We start from the raw sequence: 18,013 nt of genomic DNA, 5'->3' as shown, positions 1-18,013 counted from the left end.
CTTATATTAATAAATGTCAAAATATAAAAAGGTTGTTCCGTCCGTTAGTCTTTACTAAGATCTGAATATTTTGAGGACATGCTCAGTCCTCGGCATGCAGGACGACACCTTTGTTGGTTAGTTGTTTTTCTGTGATGGACTAGTAGCCTTAGTAGGGTTGTACCGCGCCTCTTTAAGGGACTGAGATTCATAAAAATAATCAGGAAAAATACCGAAGTCTAAAATGATCTTAAAAATAATTCAGTTTATTTATTTAGTCCAAGTTCACAACAAATGTCACCACAACAATCCACTTTAAAAGACAGACAGATCCACATATGCTTACATCAGCAGATTCAGATTCAATTTGGGCCCCGTTGTAATAACATGCAGACCAGTTCTTCGTTCAAGTTCGTCCAGTTCCATTCAGTCACTGACTTTTGCAGCGATCGCTCCTCATGAGCAAGCACGTGGTGACAGCAGAGAGGAATGATGAACTGACGGACATTTTGTTTTAGGATTTTCTGCTGGAGAGCATCAGTTATATAACAAGACGATCAGGTCCTGAAGGCTGGAGAGTATTTTCTGAAGTAAGACAACTGTATGATGGACAGTGTGTGTGTGTGTCTATTTTTTTTTTATAATTCACTCAGAGAGGATGACAATGCTAACTGTGGGTCGGAGGTCATAGACTGCGGCCGGGCAACAGAGCCACTCGGGGAAGAGATTGGCGGCAGGATGTGACCTGCAGCCGTCGGCGCTCCCTGCGTTTTCCTCACGTTCCCAGATTGGCTCCTCTGTTTCTCCAGGTTCCTCTCTTCTTCTTCCTCCGGTTGGATGTTTTTCCTCTCAGAGGCCGTCTGAGGGGCAGACTGAGCATGTGAGAGATGTTTTTCTAGGACTGGAGCGGAGCCCTCCTGTAGCTTCTTTACCGGTTTTCCGCTGATCTTGTGTGCAAGAGCTGTGATTGGAGACAAATGTCTGGAGGGTTTTTCAGCAGACATTAAGGTCAGCGTAAGACGTGGTATCCGTCTCGGTTTGCTGTGCTGAGATGGATTTACTTTTCTCTTTGCTTTCTTCTTTTGCCCTTTAGCTTGATTTTTCAGGCCTGCTGCATCGCCTCTGCTCTGTTTCTGATTTCTTTTGCTTTTTCGTTTTTTCTTCTTCTCTGACTTGGTCTTACTGTCCTTCCTGTCAGCCTCATTTTCTCCTTCCTCTTTGTCTTCGTCTTCTGAAGGTAGAGCAGGATCTACTCCATCACTGATCTCTGCTGCCTCAGGCTCCTCCTGGCTGGACGGAGATGAAGTCCTGCTGGTGCTCAAAGCGACTCGTTTCTTCTTCCTTTTGCTCTTCTTTGCAGGTTTTGATGGTTCAGGAATTATGCCATCCAAGAGACCCTTCGCTGCCGCCCTTGCCAACACATCCTGAACTGATTCCACCTTTGTGGGATCCGCCTGAAAATGTAAAGGTCAAAATTACTACATTTATTTAAGAAATGTCTATATACACCTTTAATGTTAAATACAGTTTCTCTATCCTGTGAGGAAAGGTAGATGTTAATGTGGTCAGATTCTGCTTCACCAATCTGTTTCCTATTTTGTACGAATACACGTGGACATGGGGGTATTTCTTGAACAATACATAAACGTTGCCTAAGAAAATGCTAAAAATGTTACCCGTAATTTAGGTAAATTGCGTCAGATTTTCTGGAGATCTTATTTTACACTCGTTCCATGTAAATTTATTTCATAGGAATGTTAGAAGTAGGGTAAAATTGTCAAGTGGAAGTAAAAAGATGCATTGTTTTAAGAATTTTCTACAACTAGAAATCTGAATAGTGTGGAGTGCATTTGCCCCCTGCTTACCTGTGGGCGTGGCTTCACAATAAGTTTAACGAATTGACTAAAACCAATCTGCATCAGCAAAACCAATCAGGATCTAGGTTTTTGTTTGGTTTCAAATTGGTATTTTGGAAAATCTGTTCAAATTGCATAACAGACGTAGGATCCACGTGGGTCCCACATATCACAGATCACACTTTGTCAACTTTGTCCCTTCTGGGGCCAGTTTTTTAGTTCATTTCCTGTCCGTATGGGTCCCATATGCAGAGCAAATGCTTTCCAAGACACTTTCATCAGGATTTCCTCTCTCTGTGCGTCTGAGGGAAGCAGGGAGCCAGTCCCAGACGTGAATGTGCCATCTGCTGCTCTGATGGGATTTTGCCATCCGCATATTGAAAGTTGATGTATTTAGGTTTGGTTTTTGAATTTTCAGATTTCTTCGTTGGCTTGCTCCTTCTGCCCATCTCCACTTCGGCAGCCAGAGACTTTTACCACTTAAATTTGAATACAAGGCGACACTAAAATCCTGGTAAAAACAAAATCATTGTCTTGTTAAATAATAACCTAGCCTGCTTAAAATTTCCGTTTTGTCATTGAGAATATTTTGGCTTCTGTTTTGGGGTTTTTGGAGTCTCCCCCACATGTCCAAATGTTTCGTCTCACTAACATCCTTTGGTTTGCGTGATGACGCTGCGTTTTCCCCTTAAGTTCCAGCAGCGTTTTTCAATTGAATTTAAATCCAGGGACTGAGATGGAGATTCTTGGAGACTTCTTCTTTGTGGACATGAATGCAGCACTGGAGGCTATGAAATTATTGCTCGTCCAGACACAGACCTGCTTGACTGTGATTGCCATAATGTTTTGATTGGCATGCGTGACCGTGTCTGCACAGACAGTTCCAGCTAGCCCGTCTTTATTTTAGAAAATCAGCTTCTGCACAGTGACTTACAAAAGCACTTCCATTGCCTACAGCAAGAAAATCTGACTTCAATAACTATTATATAACAGCAAGAGGGGATTCAGGAGTCTTGGTGTCATATTTGGAAAAATATTCATAATCCATGAACACATTTTGTCACTTCAACAACATAAACAGAAAACTGTTCAAGAGATCTGAGTTTTAAAAAGTTTTTGCAATCAAACATTAGAAAGATGTGGTGCATGTATCTGTTCAGCAATGTCTTCTCTGATCCTCCTGAAAGAAATCCATTGCAACCAGATGCCACCTGATGCCAGACGTGTTGGAAAACTATCGGAGCACATCACCTGGAACGTAACATCCTAGCTGTAAAACACGGTGGTGTCAGTATCATGCTGTGTGGATGCTGCCATCATACAAGCAGGCCAGCAAACTCTTTTACACAGGAGAGAGTGAAGGACAAATAGAAGTGGATGCTACATTTTAAAGATTTTTTTAAAAGCCCCGCATATCCTTTTACTTCCAATTCCCAACTACACGCTGCTTTGAGTTGCATTAAAAACCCAGTTAGATAAATTCAGGTCTGTTTTTCCAACATAAAGTGCAACAACATTTTGATGCTTCGAATACTTTGCAAACTCTTGTATTTATGGTCGATTATGATCTCTAGTCAAAGCAGCTCAGAACTACAGATGGATGATATTTTGCTGCAGGGGTATGAATACTAAGGCAAAAGCAGTGTGAGATTCATTCATTTTTTTATTTTTTTTATTTTAATGAACATAAGGGTTTTGTCCCTATAAGTATCAATTCATCAAATGGTTTTAAATTGAAGTAGATTCAGTGGCGCATCCAACTCTTCTGAAACATTCATCACATCTTAAATTCCTGGATTGTTCTCTGTGCTGATGCTCGGGCTCTGTGGCTTCACTGCAGGTTTTTTTCCCCCCCCAGCTGCAGCGGATCAAAGCAGCAGCATCTCATTTCCTACTGTGGTACTTGTCTTGTTTTATGAGTGAAGAGAAGACGGGAAGAAAGAGAAAGGGACAAGCAGACGAAGCGACGGCGTGATGCAACATGACGGCGAAGGGTAGAAGGAGGGACGAATGCCACAGAGTAATCCGTTTAGTTTTGCTCTGAGGCACTGAGACGAATCCCGGGTTTGAACATATTTTGTCTTCAATTCGTCTCCCTTTTTTTTTTTTTTATTGAGTATTAAAATAGTGCTGCAGTATTTCTGCGGTGCAGCTCCCTGCATTAGTGTGTGCGCGTGTGTTTGCACGCCAACGAGCTGACTGACCTCCCAGCAGACAGTAAAAGAGTGCCGCCTCAGCACTTCTCAAAGGTCTTGTTGCAAAGTAATCAAACGCAGACACACACTCTCGCACCGATATAAATTCTCCGGCGCACCAAACACGCACACAACAAAATCCTCGCTTCCCTTCAATCTCCGCCGCAACCTTCACCTCTGCATTTTTCATTTCCCACATCTCACACTTTCTCTGACCTCCGTCTCTCACCTGCCGCGACAGTCTGGCTATGAAGCAGCCGTTGGTGAACTGAGAGGGATGGAGCCTGAAGAACCTGGAGTCAGTTTCATCCCCTGAAGCGGAGTCATCGGGGAAAATAGGCCCATTCACCCTGAGAGACAAGTTGGGTAACATTTAAACAGCCTGGCTGCCGTCCAGAGGAATATCGTTACTGAATTACTGTACGGGTGTGTGAGAGGAAAAGCATTTGTGTTCGATAAACCAAACCGAAGAATACATTTAATATTCGACGGCGTGAATCCTGCCACACCTGGCAGGATTAGTTGATACAATTTTGTATTCCCTTCATTGGCTGCCCGTTTCTTTAAAAGTTGATTTTAAGCTCTTGCTTTTAGTTTTTAAATGTCTAAATGGTCTGGCACCTCTTTATCTTTTTGAGCTTTTACATTCACATTTCCCCCAGTAGACCGTTAAGATCTCAAGCTCAGACGCTGCTGGTTAAAAGAGAGCTGCTGAAGGAGGAAATGACACAATGGACTTTGGCATGAGTTTGTCCAGATAAGCTGCGATAAAGCTTAGGACTGTGAGGATCTGGCAGAGAATCAAAGAAACCTCAGGGTATTCATACAGGGGGGAGATCTTGTCCGTAGTAAATGTGAGCCAGGTGACACACGGGGGAGGGGGGGGAAGAAAATAAGGGCAGCGCACAATAACGATTAACAAGCACATGGCGAAATATGTCGAGACAAGATGACCACAACACAACTGAAATATTACATCAGCTATAAAAGAGTGACGTTTAGACCAAAAACATTTAGAGAACCAAAACTGATTAGATCTGCAAGGTAAGCAACCTTAAATTGATGTAAATCAAAAGCAGCTTAAGTACTTATATCTCAACCTGTTTTTATTTCAAACTCCAGTCCTCCAGGCCTGATGTCCTGTGTCTCTCTGGCTTTGCACACCTGGCTCCAATATTAGCTCATTAGCAGAGCTATTTAGAGTCTGACTGGCTGTTAGCGATGCAGCTTAGCCGTTTAAATGTGAATGCAGGACAGGGGGACTCATGGTCACAAACCACTGGTGGAAAGAAACAATGTGACAGCAGCAGGTTTAGTATTTGTACCTGAATGGCAACAGTTTGGGGTGAATGTGTGTTTTCTCCAACACTCTGCCGACCAGCTGCTCGTTTTCCTCAGGGCACACTGAGCGTGTGCAGTAGACCACCGTCTGGACTTTTGGAACTAACATGAAGCACAAATATAAAGATCCAAAGCGCTGTGATCACAAAGCTTTTATGTGATGGCCATGAATGTACTTTAGAAATCCTTTTTTGTATGAGGCACATTTATGTTTAATCCTGGCACAAACTGTTGTTTGTTTAAAATGCGCAATGTTTACATGGCAGTCATTGTGCTCGTGTTTATCGCAGTTTATACTCACAGGACAACGCGTGGGCCAGCAGCCGGGCCTGCTGGGTGGTGAGAGAGAAGATTTTGCTTTTGGAAATCGAGCCGTGGGATAAATCTGGCAGTAGGCTCCAGTCTGTAAACACGAGTTTGACAAATTCAGTTGAACTGAACCTCTTATTTATGAAATGAGAAGATATTTCTAAAATAAAATAAAAACACAGTTCAAGTTTCTTCAACCCTGTCTGTAATTGTAAAAATGATCTGTCAACTTTTGTTTAATTTCCATCAGTGTTTGGGGGTTTATAGCTTCTTACTTATGCAATCATTTTTATGCTCAAGGTTGAGAAAAGTGTGAAAAAATAAAGAAAACCATTGCAAAGCAGCTGAAAAGTCAGTAAAAAAAAAAAAAAGTTGGTCTCATTGTTGGGAGACCAAAGTCAGACATCAGTGCTTAGCGCAGTAGCCAGCCTTGAAGAAAATACTGACTGCAAAACACCAGCTCTATTAGTTCATAAAGATTTACAAAACTATTTGTACAGGGAAGAAAATGAACTTAGGAAAAATGTTGTCCGAGAGACCTAGCAAACCGGGACTCTATGGCCAGCTCAGTGTGCCAGTAATTTCCCACAGTCCATTCCATGTTTAAATTGTAAGGGTTTTAACTGAACCACAGAAATTCAGTCATTAAAACTTTATTACAAGTTTGCAGCTAAAATTCTGTGTCAGTAATGTTTTCTATAGGAACTGATTGTTAGGCAATAATAATAATAATAGTAAAAAATAAAATAAAATCAGTGTAGCTAATTCTACACATGTGGTTGGGAGGGAAGTCAAAACACAGCGTTTGCTGTTCATTTGGGATTTCCTTGAACTAATATTGTTAAAATCTTTTAACTGGTGCATAAAAAAGTAAAATCTAAAGTTTAACTACACGTTATCATCTAATAAACTTTATGCTCACAAACGATACCTGGAGCTGACTTACTTTAGCATAAACTGCAATTACTTTAAAACAATCATTTTTTTCTCCCTCTACAATTATATTTACCTTTAAAGATCAAACAGTAATGTTTCAAATGCATACCTCCATGCTCACTGTGCATTGTGGCGACTGGGTCATTGAGGGCAGAGGACGAACACTGAGGCAAAACTACAATGACCTTTAGCCTGTGCACAGCGCTGTCCCACTCATTCAGACTGCAGAAAGCTGCTGGCAGGACTTTGACATCTACAACAGAATGTAGAAAACTCAAAAATGATTTTAAAACAGAAAAAAGCCTATGCAGTGCGAAATATTTAGTAGACGTATTAGTTACTTCGCATCTGTGTTTAGAAGGATTAATAGCTTAAAGTTATTTTGAGTTAATTTTGAGACTTATTTGGCACTGGGTGTTACAAAGCTTTCAGGTCAACAATAGAGCAGGATCTGGCAACTTGATATGCAGGTTTCAAATGCAAGTTAAGCTTCAGACTTCATTATCCCCTCGTCATGTTAAGCTGCGGGTCATACCCACGGCTCCACGGCTTTTTGTCTGACGTCCTCCCACGGGGTTTGTGACCCTGCCAGACGACACCACCACATCGGTCTCAACCTCAAAAGTGAATATGCTATTTGTAAAACGCTCCATCAGAAAAAACTAAAATATGCACTTAATGTGCTGGGATTTATACAACGAGAGATCTATAAAGTCTTTGATGGGTCCAAATTAAACTAGTCCTTGTCAATATTTATTCTGGGTTTTTTTTTTTTTAGATGTTTCAAAAGTTTTGTTGGACTTTGGATGCTATTTCACTCATTTTCAATCCTAACCATTTTCAGATTCTGTTCTTAAGATTGATGTATAATTGTTTCCAACATAAAAGGTGATGCAACACTAAACAAAGAACCAATTTTGAGCTTGATCTTTATGCACTTGTTTGCCAACAGAGTAGTTTCAGTGACAAAATCTGTACATTTCTGTATCAAATGAGAATAAAAAACACAGCATGAAAAACAAACAAACAAACATTTTTTTTTGCCTGAGCTATCGGTTTCCCAAGGAGCTGTTTGCTTGACATAAAACTCTACTGAATATAGATGTTACTTTGGTAATCTTTCAGGTTTTGTTGTATTTATTTTTTCCTTATTTGTTGATAAAACCCCATTTATCCTCTGTAACAAATAAAACGATCACTTAGGCTATATTTGTCTAATATTAAACTTTGTCTGATGATCAGAAACATTAGAGTGTGACCAAAAAAAGCAAAGCAGAATACATCCGTAAAGGAGTCTGTATGTTTTTCACAGAACTGAACTGATGCATACAAATCAGATCTGTTTGTCTTGTAATGTACCTTCAGATGGCGTTTCTTCTGCGTTGGCACTGTACAAATAAACTAAGCTGAACTGAATTGTTTCTTACTTTTGATTCCCATCTGAGAGAGCAGATTCTTCATCTCTTCCGTCTGCACAGGAGCGTGGTCGGCGCCGCACACCAGAACTCGGCCCGACCGAGCGGCGGCCGCCACAGCTACGTGAGCCACGGTCAGAGCCGAGAAGGAGCCCGCCAGCAGGACGTCCCCTTTATCAAACAGGACTGGCCGTGACACGCTCACTGCCAAACACACACTCCTGTCCTGCAGAAACACAACACACACAAACGTGTTCCTCCTATAGGGATGCAGGGCTTTCCTGTTTGTACTTATTCAACATAACAGAGCGACGTGCAACCAAAATAAAGTCACACAATTTTAGATGTAAACTTTAATTTAAAAAAGTGCAGAATGTCAAACTGGGTTCAGTTTTTGGCTTTTTGTTTTTTGTTTTTTGTTTTTTTGAAGAAATTGAAAATGTTTGTCAACCTTCTTTTATTTTGCCCTCAAAAAAGTATAAAATAACTTAGAGCTTTATACCAATGATACCAGTGCTCAATGAACCACCTCTGGAGTACTTAAGATTACAGCAGGTAGCAAAAAGAGGGACATTTTAAACTCATAAAACTATTTGTGATGTTTATGCTGTTATACACTGATTATTATGCCTGAAAATTATCCTCATTTGGTTACAGGGCAAGGCTTTAATTTTAAAATTTTCACTGAAATAAAGAGTAGAAAAAATACACAAATTCCAAAAGCATGTTAAAGAAAATATTTTGTTGTTCAAAAACACATTTTTTTTAAGGTATTTTCTTATATAACCCTTTGCTTACAGCTGCCCTGTGCTCCAGAAATAAAAAGCTGTTTTAATTCATGTTTAGAGGAATGCAGACATTTCTACCTGGATGTTTAGCACACGTGTGGTGGTGAGGATGCTGCTCTGAAGAGGTTTACAGAGGCTGCGGGAGAAAACGAGCGTGTCTGGACAGAGAGGGTCCTTGGAAAACGTTGAACACGTGAGGTCAGCCATGTTCTTCACTTCACTGAGGTTGGCACTTCGTAAGATTTCGCACATTTCATCTAGACTGCAGAGAAGAGGGGAAAAAAATCAAAGTTTTAAACTGAGCCAGACCGTTGAGCTCGTCTGCAACAACCCGCTGTGCTCCGGTGTGAAACAGCGACTTTAGATGAGAGATGATGGAGGACGACCAGTTTTAACTCTCTCTACCTTGTGAAATGTTAAAAATGAAAACTAAGCAGTATCCTATGAGAAACTACTGGCAAAACGTGTCACTATTAGTGGCACTTTTTATACATCATTGTCCTCTATTTTGTAATACATGCCTCTGCCTTATTTACATTTAAATCATCATCCGTTCTCAAACATTGAGGAAAAATCTTTGATCACTGGATGAGGTACAAAAAAAAAGGGAAACTTTTACATTACTTGGACTTTCAACTTCTGTGGGTTGTAGAAATTTCCCCAACAACTATTCTCTTCACGTCATACCTGCACGCAAAAGCCATAGACGAAAAAAACAAAACCGGAAATCTGCACCTGGTGTTTAAAGTGTTGACCCATGCATAGAACGGTAAGGATTTGGCCCTGCGCTCTTTGGTTCGGAGGGAATCGGACAGGAAACGGGAGACGCTCCGCAGGCTGTGTTTCACCCTGAAGCGGGCCAGAGATGCAGCGAGTTTGATCTTCCATCTGGAAGAGATAAACGACAACACAACCACGCCAACGTCACGATTGTAAGCATACTGATGTTGCATGTTAATATGACACTTTCCATACAAAACACCTCTGAAGGCTTTTCTCCAGGTCTCTGACTTCAGCGACAACCACGTGCTCTCCTTCAGCTGGACGCCGACGAAGCAAAAACCTCCTGTCCTGGAAGTCATACAGCATCACCATTGCCAATGGCAACAAGTCGCTGTACTGTAAAACACATAATTTGTTAGTTACAAATAACAGAATAAGAATTTCTGATGCACCAATTTAGAGTTTTTTGCAACTATTATAGAAGCCTTCCCTGCAGGGGGCTCCTCCCTGCATGGCAGTAGTAATAAAAAAAAGGGTCAAAATCTCTCAATAGGTTACAAAATCAGAATAAAATATGAACTTGGTGATTGTCAGTAGTACTTTGTTCAATTTTATTTTCTGCAAAACTGCCTCTATAAACCATTTTCCTAATTTTTCTAAATAACTTAGGTAATTTCACATCTCTTTTTGGCTCATGTAACATATTTTTGTATTTGTCTAATTTTTTTTTCTGTCTTTCTAGGAGACATATTGAATGTCGTGGGAACAGAAATGTAACTCCGCTGCGCCTCTGGGCTTGTTCTGTCTGGCCAGGCCTCCGTTTGAGGAAGACAAATCTGATCCAATGAAATAAACAACAACAACAACAACAAAAACTGGCTTACACCTAACCTGGACAGAAAATGAATGCATGTGTGTCTAGAGGTTGGAATACAGATGCTGTGTGCTGAATAATAAAGGGATCTGTGGTGCCTTTATGGTCTCACTTTCAGACTAACGACACCTCAGCCTGTTTCACTGCATGTCCCCCATCCTTCAATAAAGTTACCATTCAGGCGCACACACACAAACATGGCCACACACAAGTGGGCTGCTTTGTTTTATCAGTGTATGTGTCATTGCACATTGTTTTATGATGTAATTTACAGTCTACAAATTGCGGAGTGTGTCATCCTCTCTCTCGCATGCGTCGCTTGTCAGCCATAACCAGCCAGACTGCATAAGATCTGAATACAAATGGGCTTTTAACTGCATCCCTGCTGGTCTCACCAGCATTTCTTCATCTGACGACAGAAAACCTACACATGCACAGTCAGTCAGTGTTTTTAAAACAGATTTGGGTTTGTGAACACTGAAAAGTTGAACCAGATGCGACTCACGATGTTCTGAGATTTGTGGAAGAAGCTGTCAGAAATCACGGCCTCCAGTAAATCTTGGTCTAGGAGGGGAAAACATCAGGTGATACATAGAAAATAAACTAAAAACTAAATTATTCACCTTTTTTTAAAAATCATTTTTTATTTTAGAACTAGCAGCTACCATGAACTCAAAGTCTGCAGAGCACACAGCATTCATCAGGAACTGATTAGTCAGTGTGAAACATATTTTACCTCAGTGTTACTGTCAGAAAACGTTTTCGGCGTCTTGCTGCCAGCCGAGCCTTGGAGCTAACCAGGAATGTGCTAAACACTGATAAACGAAATTGATTCAAAAAGTCCTCGCAAGGAGACATTGGTCTCTCTCTGCTGACACAGTTTGCTCATATTTCAGAAGAGCTTCATGGAGGCATGTAGAAATAAAGCTCGTCGTTTACCAGAGGTAGAGGTAAAACACTCATGGAGGAACTACAACATAAGTTCTGCTCAAACCAGGATCAGGGCACTGAGGGGGACAAAAAAAACAAACTTGTACTGAATTATTTTACACTGAATACTACATGAACACACATGAAACCTTTCCAATTAAAAGTCTTGCCCAGTGCAATTGTAATGAAGTCATGCTAACTGTCACAGAAGTTGACAGAACGGCAACCAGTGATATCACCACTCTGTGTGTAATAAGAAATGCCACTTTTATGTGAAAATAACAGGATGCAAAGATGGTTAAAAAAAAATGCAATTTTTCCTGAAACATTTCGAACTTTGTTTCTGTTGATTTTGTCGCTGCTCTGTAACATCAACTTGCTGAAGAAGATGGCATCCTCTGTGGCTTTATTTATCAGTATTTGCTTTGTGAATCAGATGCTGGGCAGATAGTGCAAAAGATGTTTTAGTTCGATCCTAACGATTATTAGATACTCCAAGCACTGTTGGTGCAAGACCTACATCACAATTTAACGTTTAGGATTAACACGACATCCTGTTTTACCCTGCAAAAATCAGGTAGGACACACAAATCAAATGGTCCAACTGAAATTTATTCTCAGAAAAGCTTGTTTGGGTTTTTTTTTTTTTTTTAAATCACAACTTGTGTCCATCAGGACAAACACAAAAGTTTTAACTTTGTTACTTTTCCATATTTTCCCATGTGACCAACTTCAGCAGAATCTATTATACAGTAACGTTTTCCGTCCAATCAACCCACCTCATGTAAGTGCTCATAAGCACTCAAAGCAGATTTATATTCATGCCAACTGCACCTCTTATCACCTCCCACCCAGACATCTGCTGAACCTTCAGCTCCAATGATTTGCTCTCACATGGAGAAGTCAAATGAACGACTATATGCCATTTAATCTACGGACTGCATGTTGAAGTTAGTATTCACCAAGCAAATATTGGAGCTGACTGCAGCCAAAGCTTTTCATTACGGAGATAAAAGCCGCCGGCACGGAGGTCGTTGAGGTCTGAGGAGACGGCAACGAGAGCAGGTACAATTAATTTAGCAGCCATGTTGCCTCTTCAGAAAACAAGTCTTACATTTGAGGGTGTTGAAAGCGAGCTGGTAGGCTTGTTTTTGTGTGGCCTTGTCGTCGCCGCTGTTGAACGGTAGCGTGTCGGTCCTGTTTTCATAGCGCAGAAGCTGACGAGGCTCCGGCTTCTCTCTGCGAAGCCGCTGAAAGATGGCCGCTGCCTGGAGAAAGACCTGATCTGACGGAGGGCCGACTGAGGGAGATGGGACAAGGAAGACGACAGCCGTGAGATGGTGGGGTGGAAATATTCAACCGGAGCAGTGTAGAAAAATGAAAGCACTTCGAGGCACCGGGCGAACATGGACATGTAATCACACAAACTTCAGTGTGCAGTCAGGTGAATTTAAGTGTCACCCTATAGATTGATTTTTTTTTTTAAATTATTTGACACTTTAGTATTTTATATACATTAAAACAACACTGAAAATTTCAAGTAATACAACATGATAAAATTAAAGTTTATTCTAAAGAGAAAAAAAACAACATATCTGGTGAGAAAATGAATTAGAACAATGCCAGATTGATTGGGATTAATTGGGATTTTACCTACTTGAAATGGGTAAAATACATTGCACATGTTTATATTGTATGGAAACCCATTTCTGCCACTCTGTTAAAAAAATAAAAAATAATAATTATCTCAAAATAACGAGATGGCATCTCATTATAATTAGATACTATCTCATTATACTATCTCATTATAATGAGATAATTATTTTTTATTTTTTTAACAGAGTGGCAGAAATGGGCTTCCATAATATTGCTACTCGGCATTTTGAAGGTTTGTCCTCTTTAAATCTTAAACAGTAGAGCAGGTCATTCGAGCAGGTTCACCCTGAAAGCAGGTCACAAAACAATGAAAGAAGTCTCCAAAAACCTTAAAAATGTGTTAAGGAGGCCTACACATGTTTACATCACAGTATAATAATGTAAAAATAGAAAGACACGAATAACTTTCATTAAAGTGGTAGAAAGATTATGACTTTGCTTTGCTTTACAGAGAAAATAGGCAAAGACCAATGCCTATAAAATATTGCTCTGTGTCAAGAATTTGATTATTTGGAGAACAGAACAGAAGACACATTTTGAACAAACCAACTGCAGTGTTCTGGGAAAATAACCTCATAGCTGCGAAGCTCACATCACAGAATCACCACATGAATTCTGCTTTATGAAAATGATCCAAAGCTGACAATCAAGAGTTAGAGAGTCCTCGATCTAGTCAAAGTCCTGAACTTGAACTCTTTGAGATGATGTGTGATGGGACTTGACACAGGCTGTGCATCAAGAAGCCTCTCAAACATTTCACACCTGAAACTGTATGAAGCATTTCACTGAAGTCATAGGAGGTGGGATGGAAGAATTAACTTTCCTCAGTTAAAATTATTTTTTCACTTCTTTTGTTAAATGCTTAAAAAAATAGATTAGACATCAATTTCTTTTGAAAGAACTTTAATGGGATATCTTAACTGGTTTAATTTTTAACAGACCAAGAAAATATAGCGCAGAGTTGCAAATTGTTTATTTCACAAAATCCCAACAAAAATATTTTTTGGTTGCCAAAATATGGACCAGGTCAGAGTAGAAGGCCCGGTGTGCGTTACACAGTCTTGTTTGTTTAATTGTCCGGCGTCACAAAGGTGTACACTAAAACGGCTGAAAGTCAAACTTTAGGATAAAGTTTCAATTTGCTTTGTTTTTCCTTCATTTGATGCTCACAGATCAGCTAGCCGACTGCAACCTGAGGCTGCACACACATCCGCCGCTTTCAGGTGCCAACAAAAGCCTTTGTTCAACGTTTAGCCGCTGCCTTTTCTTCACATGAACAGAGAACAAACCGACTTGTTTACCAGATTAATAACTTTGCAGCACACTATAAAACATTTTATTTTAACTATGAGATTAAATCTCACCTGAGCCAGGAGACACCGAGTGCAGATGAGGCAGAGGAAGCAGAGAGGAGAGCGGCTGCTTGTCACCCTGATGGCCTCGCTCTCGTTGAGAGATGATAATCGGCTTCTCTTTCTCAGAGCTCATATTTACATCCTGTCCGGAGCCATCTGTACTGTAACACAGGAGGAACAGCGTGCCAGCGTCTGCCTCTCACGTTACACGCAAAGATCAGCTCAGAAAAAAGCAAACAAACAAACACAGGTCAGGAACCGCAGAGAGCAGCTCCCGGTTTTTATGCTTTCCATCCTTCAGCCTTGCTGTTGCCGTCGCTCAAGCATCTAAATGAAAGCAAACAGCAGAGCTGCAAAGGTAACTAAGTTCCAGAGAATCCGGCAGGGCAGACATCTGATCCACCCTGCGGATCCGTGTCAGTGTGAGACAGTTCTGCCTCAGATGCTGTGCAAAAAATCTTCATATGGTTTGACCTCGCTACGGGTTTGCAAACACAAACTTAAATGAACTTTAACTGGATTTTATTTTACAGATCAACGCAAAGTATGGCGTTAATTTTTTTCATGATTTTTTTTTAAAATGCAGATTTTGAGAAACTGTTGCTTATTCTTCTTTGCAAAAATGGCTCATCCTCAGTTTTATTGAACGGAGAGCGTCTGTGACCAGAAATTTCAATATTTTGCAACAGATTCTCAGTCAGACGTTTGTCTTTGTGGTCTGCAACCACAAAGACAATGGCTTTATAATGGTTTAAAAACACTTTATAATGGCTGTACCATTATAAAGTGTTTTTACGGGATTTGAATACCTTTGCAAGACACTGTAATGTGTGTTAAGTAAGTAGGCTCCTCGTGACACAATTAAGCAGATAAAGTTGCATGAATAAATAAAGAGCTGCAGTCCAACCCTGAACGAAGGCTCGTCTCTAACTCGCCAGCTAAACTAATCTGTTTGCAGACCTACGCTAGCTTTTCACCTCACTCTGACATTAAACCAGGTCTTCTCTCAGTCTGCATTCAGATTCACACATGCAAACGGGGCGTACGTCCAAATTCCAAACAGATTTTCTTTTTACACAGACATGCAAGGTCCTCTAGCCTTTAATTAAAGTTAGTGGAGGTAAAAAAAAAAAAAAAAGAAGACAGAGCATAATCCTCTTTTATTACAGTTCTTCCCTTTAAAAGCATAAGCTAGAGCTGACCAGAGATCCATGACATGCACTTAAAGTCCAGGATGGTGCCTGTGGAATAAATCAGCAAATATCAGGCTGCAGTGATTTAATGAGTGTCAGAGAGTTTACTTTGTGCTCAACAGGCCGAAACTCAAAGTCATTTCAAAAAGTGAAGCTTGTGGAAAAAAGATGGGAGTAGTAATCTGGACAGAGTGTAACGAGTTGTTTTAATTTTGCATCGCAAGTCTTACCGTTGTCACTCCGAAGACGGTCGGTGGAAAAATGAAGAAATGCAGCTTAAATGAGAACCCAGGAAACCTCTGCTTCCTGCCTTGAGTTTGAAACGCCATGGCAACAATATGATAATGAAGGAGGGTTGGACCTGCTGTGTGAAAGATGTGCAGGAAAGCGCACGACATGATCTGCACTGGAGAAAATGTGACCGGAGTGCATTTGAACAACTGTTTCCCCCCTCAAGGTGGAACACATTATGCTTTTGGAATTGTAGCAGAAATTGATTGGTCAAGAAGAAAAATAATATTCTTCATGGTGGCAAAAATAAGTCATATTGTTGTACAATTTGAAGACAACAGACATCAAGAAACTCAAACTGAGGAGAAAGGACTGTAAGTATAAAACTAAATGCAGTCCTTAGTTAATAAGAAATGTGCCACTCAAACTCCTTCTCCAAAGAGTCGACAGCATTTTTATTTTTTATCTTTTAAAGTCACCCACATTTCTGAACTACTAAATATTCAATTCATGTTCCATATTTTAGTGAGTGAAAATCCCTTTACTTTGTAGTTAATTTATTTTTTTACATCTAATGTTGCAGTTCAATGCAAAAAAGGAAACTTTTTTTTTTTTCCCTTTGAGCTCAACACAAGTGATCCCCTTGAGCTTCACCTGGCTGCCTGTTGGCCTGCTCTGCTGCTGATTCCAATGCACAAGCAGGTCACAGATATTTATGGGCTGCATAACTCTGTCTGACTGGATCTGATTGGTGAACGATCGTCTTGGTTAAACGAGCAGAGAAAATCCATGCTGACCTTTAGCAGGCACTTCCCTAAACCTGGGGTTTGACAAGAGGGAAAAAAAAAGAGATTGAAATAGGTTGTAAATAACTCAATTTAAGCATTTAAATAAATCACTGTTGTTAAAAATGGAAACCAAGGTGACTGCAAGGAGAATTTATATGTGGAAAAATAAAGCAAAAAGAAAAAAAAAAAGTCTCGACCTTTTTGCATGTAAAACACCAGTTAACCTATTTATAGCGAACATTGGAGCAAACTTAAAGAGACGTTAATGTCATTAAATATGAATCATATCTGCTTCCAATGCATCAAACCCATTTTACTACTAATTTTCTTAATTTTTTTTCTTTCAAAATTTGACTAATTATACTAGTTTAGTAAAATTTTACTTTTACTAAACTAATTTGACTAATTTTCTCTTTCAACATGTTTAAACTCTGGAAGTTGGATAATTTTTTTTTTTTGAGAGAGTTTAAGGTGGACTGAAAACTAGTAAAAAAGCTACTCTGGTAATCCTTCAGAGAGTTAATACAAAAATAGAATAAAAATATATCTTCTCTGCAGTTGTTGAAACAAGAGAAATAATGTTATTGTTTGTACATACAGTCATATTGATTAAATTATATGTTCAGGCTATAAGTCTCATTAGTCTCGTCTAGTCTCAAATGTCATGTTTTCATTAGACGCAAATGTAAAATCATCAAACAATAGCCTTGAGTCCAATTAATCAACATAATGATTCACTTAGTGAACTGGATAGTGTTGTGAAGATAATTATAGCTTTACACCATAAAATGACACCAGGCAGCAGACACTGACACCTACGTGTTACTGCCTCCCTGTGAGCAGCATCAAGCACTGCAGTGCAAATGACAGGACGCTTGTGGCCAACGTCCAATGATCACAACTGTTTAAAGCACCTTTCACATTTATTTATTATAAGATGTGCAAAATGCCTTAAGTTATTTACATATTAGTTGGAAAAACTTTAATTCAGAATTCCAACCTTCTGTCTTTTTCGTGTGCTTATTCAGTGAGGGAGGAAAAATGTATTCCAATAGCTGCAAAATGATTTAAAAGAAAGAAAAAGGATGGATGGATGCGGTACAGAGACCGTACATCTGAGGAAACTTATTGATTTTACTCACTACTATGAATAATAATTCATATTATTTGTTTGGCACCAAAATAATGTAAGCTATTATTTTGGTGCCAATTTTGCAGTGACTTTGTTGCTTTTTTTTCTTTTCTAACCCAGCTTTTACAGCTCTTATGATCATCAGGAAAGCAAGAAGCGTAAGCAGCAACATAATATTTGTTTATTTTATTTATTCTTTATTTGTCCTATTTATTCTTTTATTCATATGTCTAGTTAATTATTTTCTGTTCATAATGTACAGCGTTGTAGGACAGACGGTTTTTAATATTACAACATTTCAGCGCTCTTTTC

At 39.7% G+C, this 18,013-nt stretch overlaps 1 protein-coding gene across 2 annotated transcripts; it reads right to left on the bottom strand.

Annotated features, from left to right (window-relative positions):
• Positions 1–223: 223 nt before the first annotated feature.
• LOC103137901 (putative methyltransferase NSUN7) lies at positions 224–16,647 on the bottom strand. Of its 2 annotated transcripts, XM_007551894.2 has the most exons (13): positions 15,781–16,647; positions 14,367–14,518; positions 12,461–12,646; positions 10,922–10,980; positions 9,802–9,938; positions 9,555–9,707; positions 8,898–9,081; positions 8,044–8,257; positions 6,726–6,869; positions 5,673–5,774; positions 5,356–5,473; positions 4,260–4,380; positions 224–1,433 (listed from the first exon to the last, which is right to left on the bottom strand). In XM_007551894.2, exons 2-13 carry the CDS (start codon positions 14,488–14,490, stop codon positions 618–620), a joined length of 2,358 nt encoding a protein of 785 aa, XP_007551956.1. In that variant the 5' UTR covers positions 14,491–14,518; positions 15,781–16,647; the 3' UTR covers positions 224–617. The 2 variants fall into 2 exon arrangements, with proteins under 2 accessions (XP_007551956.1, XP_007551957.1); XM_007551895.2 differs by lacking the exons at positions 10,922–10,980; positions 14,367–14,518; positions 15,781–16,647 and having other exon boundaries at positions 12,461–12,891.
• Positions 16,648–18,013: the final 1,366 nt, after the last annotated feature.

Source organism: Poecilia formosa, unplaced genomic scaffold, assembly GCF_000485575.1.
Source record: "Poecilia formosa unplaced genomic scaffold, Poecilia_formosa-5.1.2 Scaffold44, whole genome shotgun sequence".
NCBI lineage: Eukaryota > Metazoa > Chordata > Actinopteri > Cyprinodontiformes > Poeciliidae > Poecilia > Poecilia formosa.
This window is presented reverse-complemented; position numbering and strand designations above follow the sequence as displayed.

Coding starts and splice junctions, on each gene's coding strand:
- LOC103137901 (XM_007551894.2), bottom strand. CDS start 14,490: ATGAGCTCTGAGAAAGAGAAGCCGATTATCATCTCTCAACGAGAGCGA. Junction 9,939..10,921: donor TCCACAAATCTCAGAACATC/GTGAGTCGCATC, acceptor TGTGTTTTACAG/TACAGCGACTTGTTGCCATT. Junction 5,775..6,725: donor AATGCACAGTGAGCATGGAG/GTATGCATTTGA, acceptor TCGTGTTTACAG/ACTGGAGCCTACTGCCAGAT.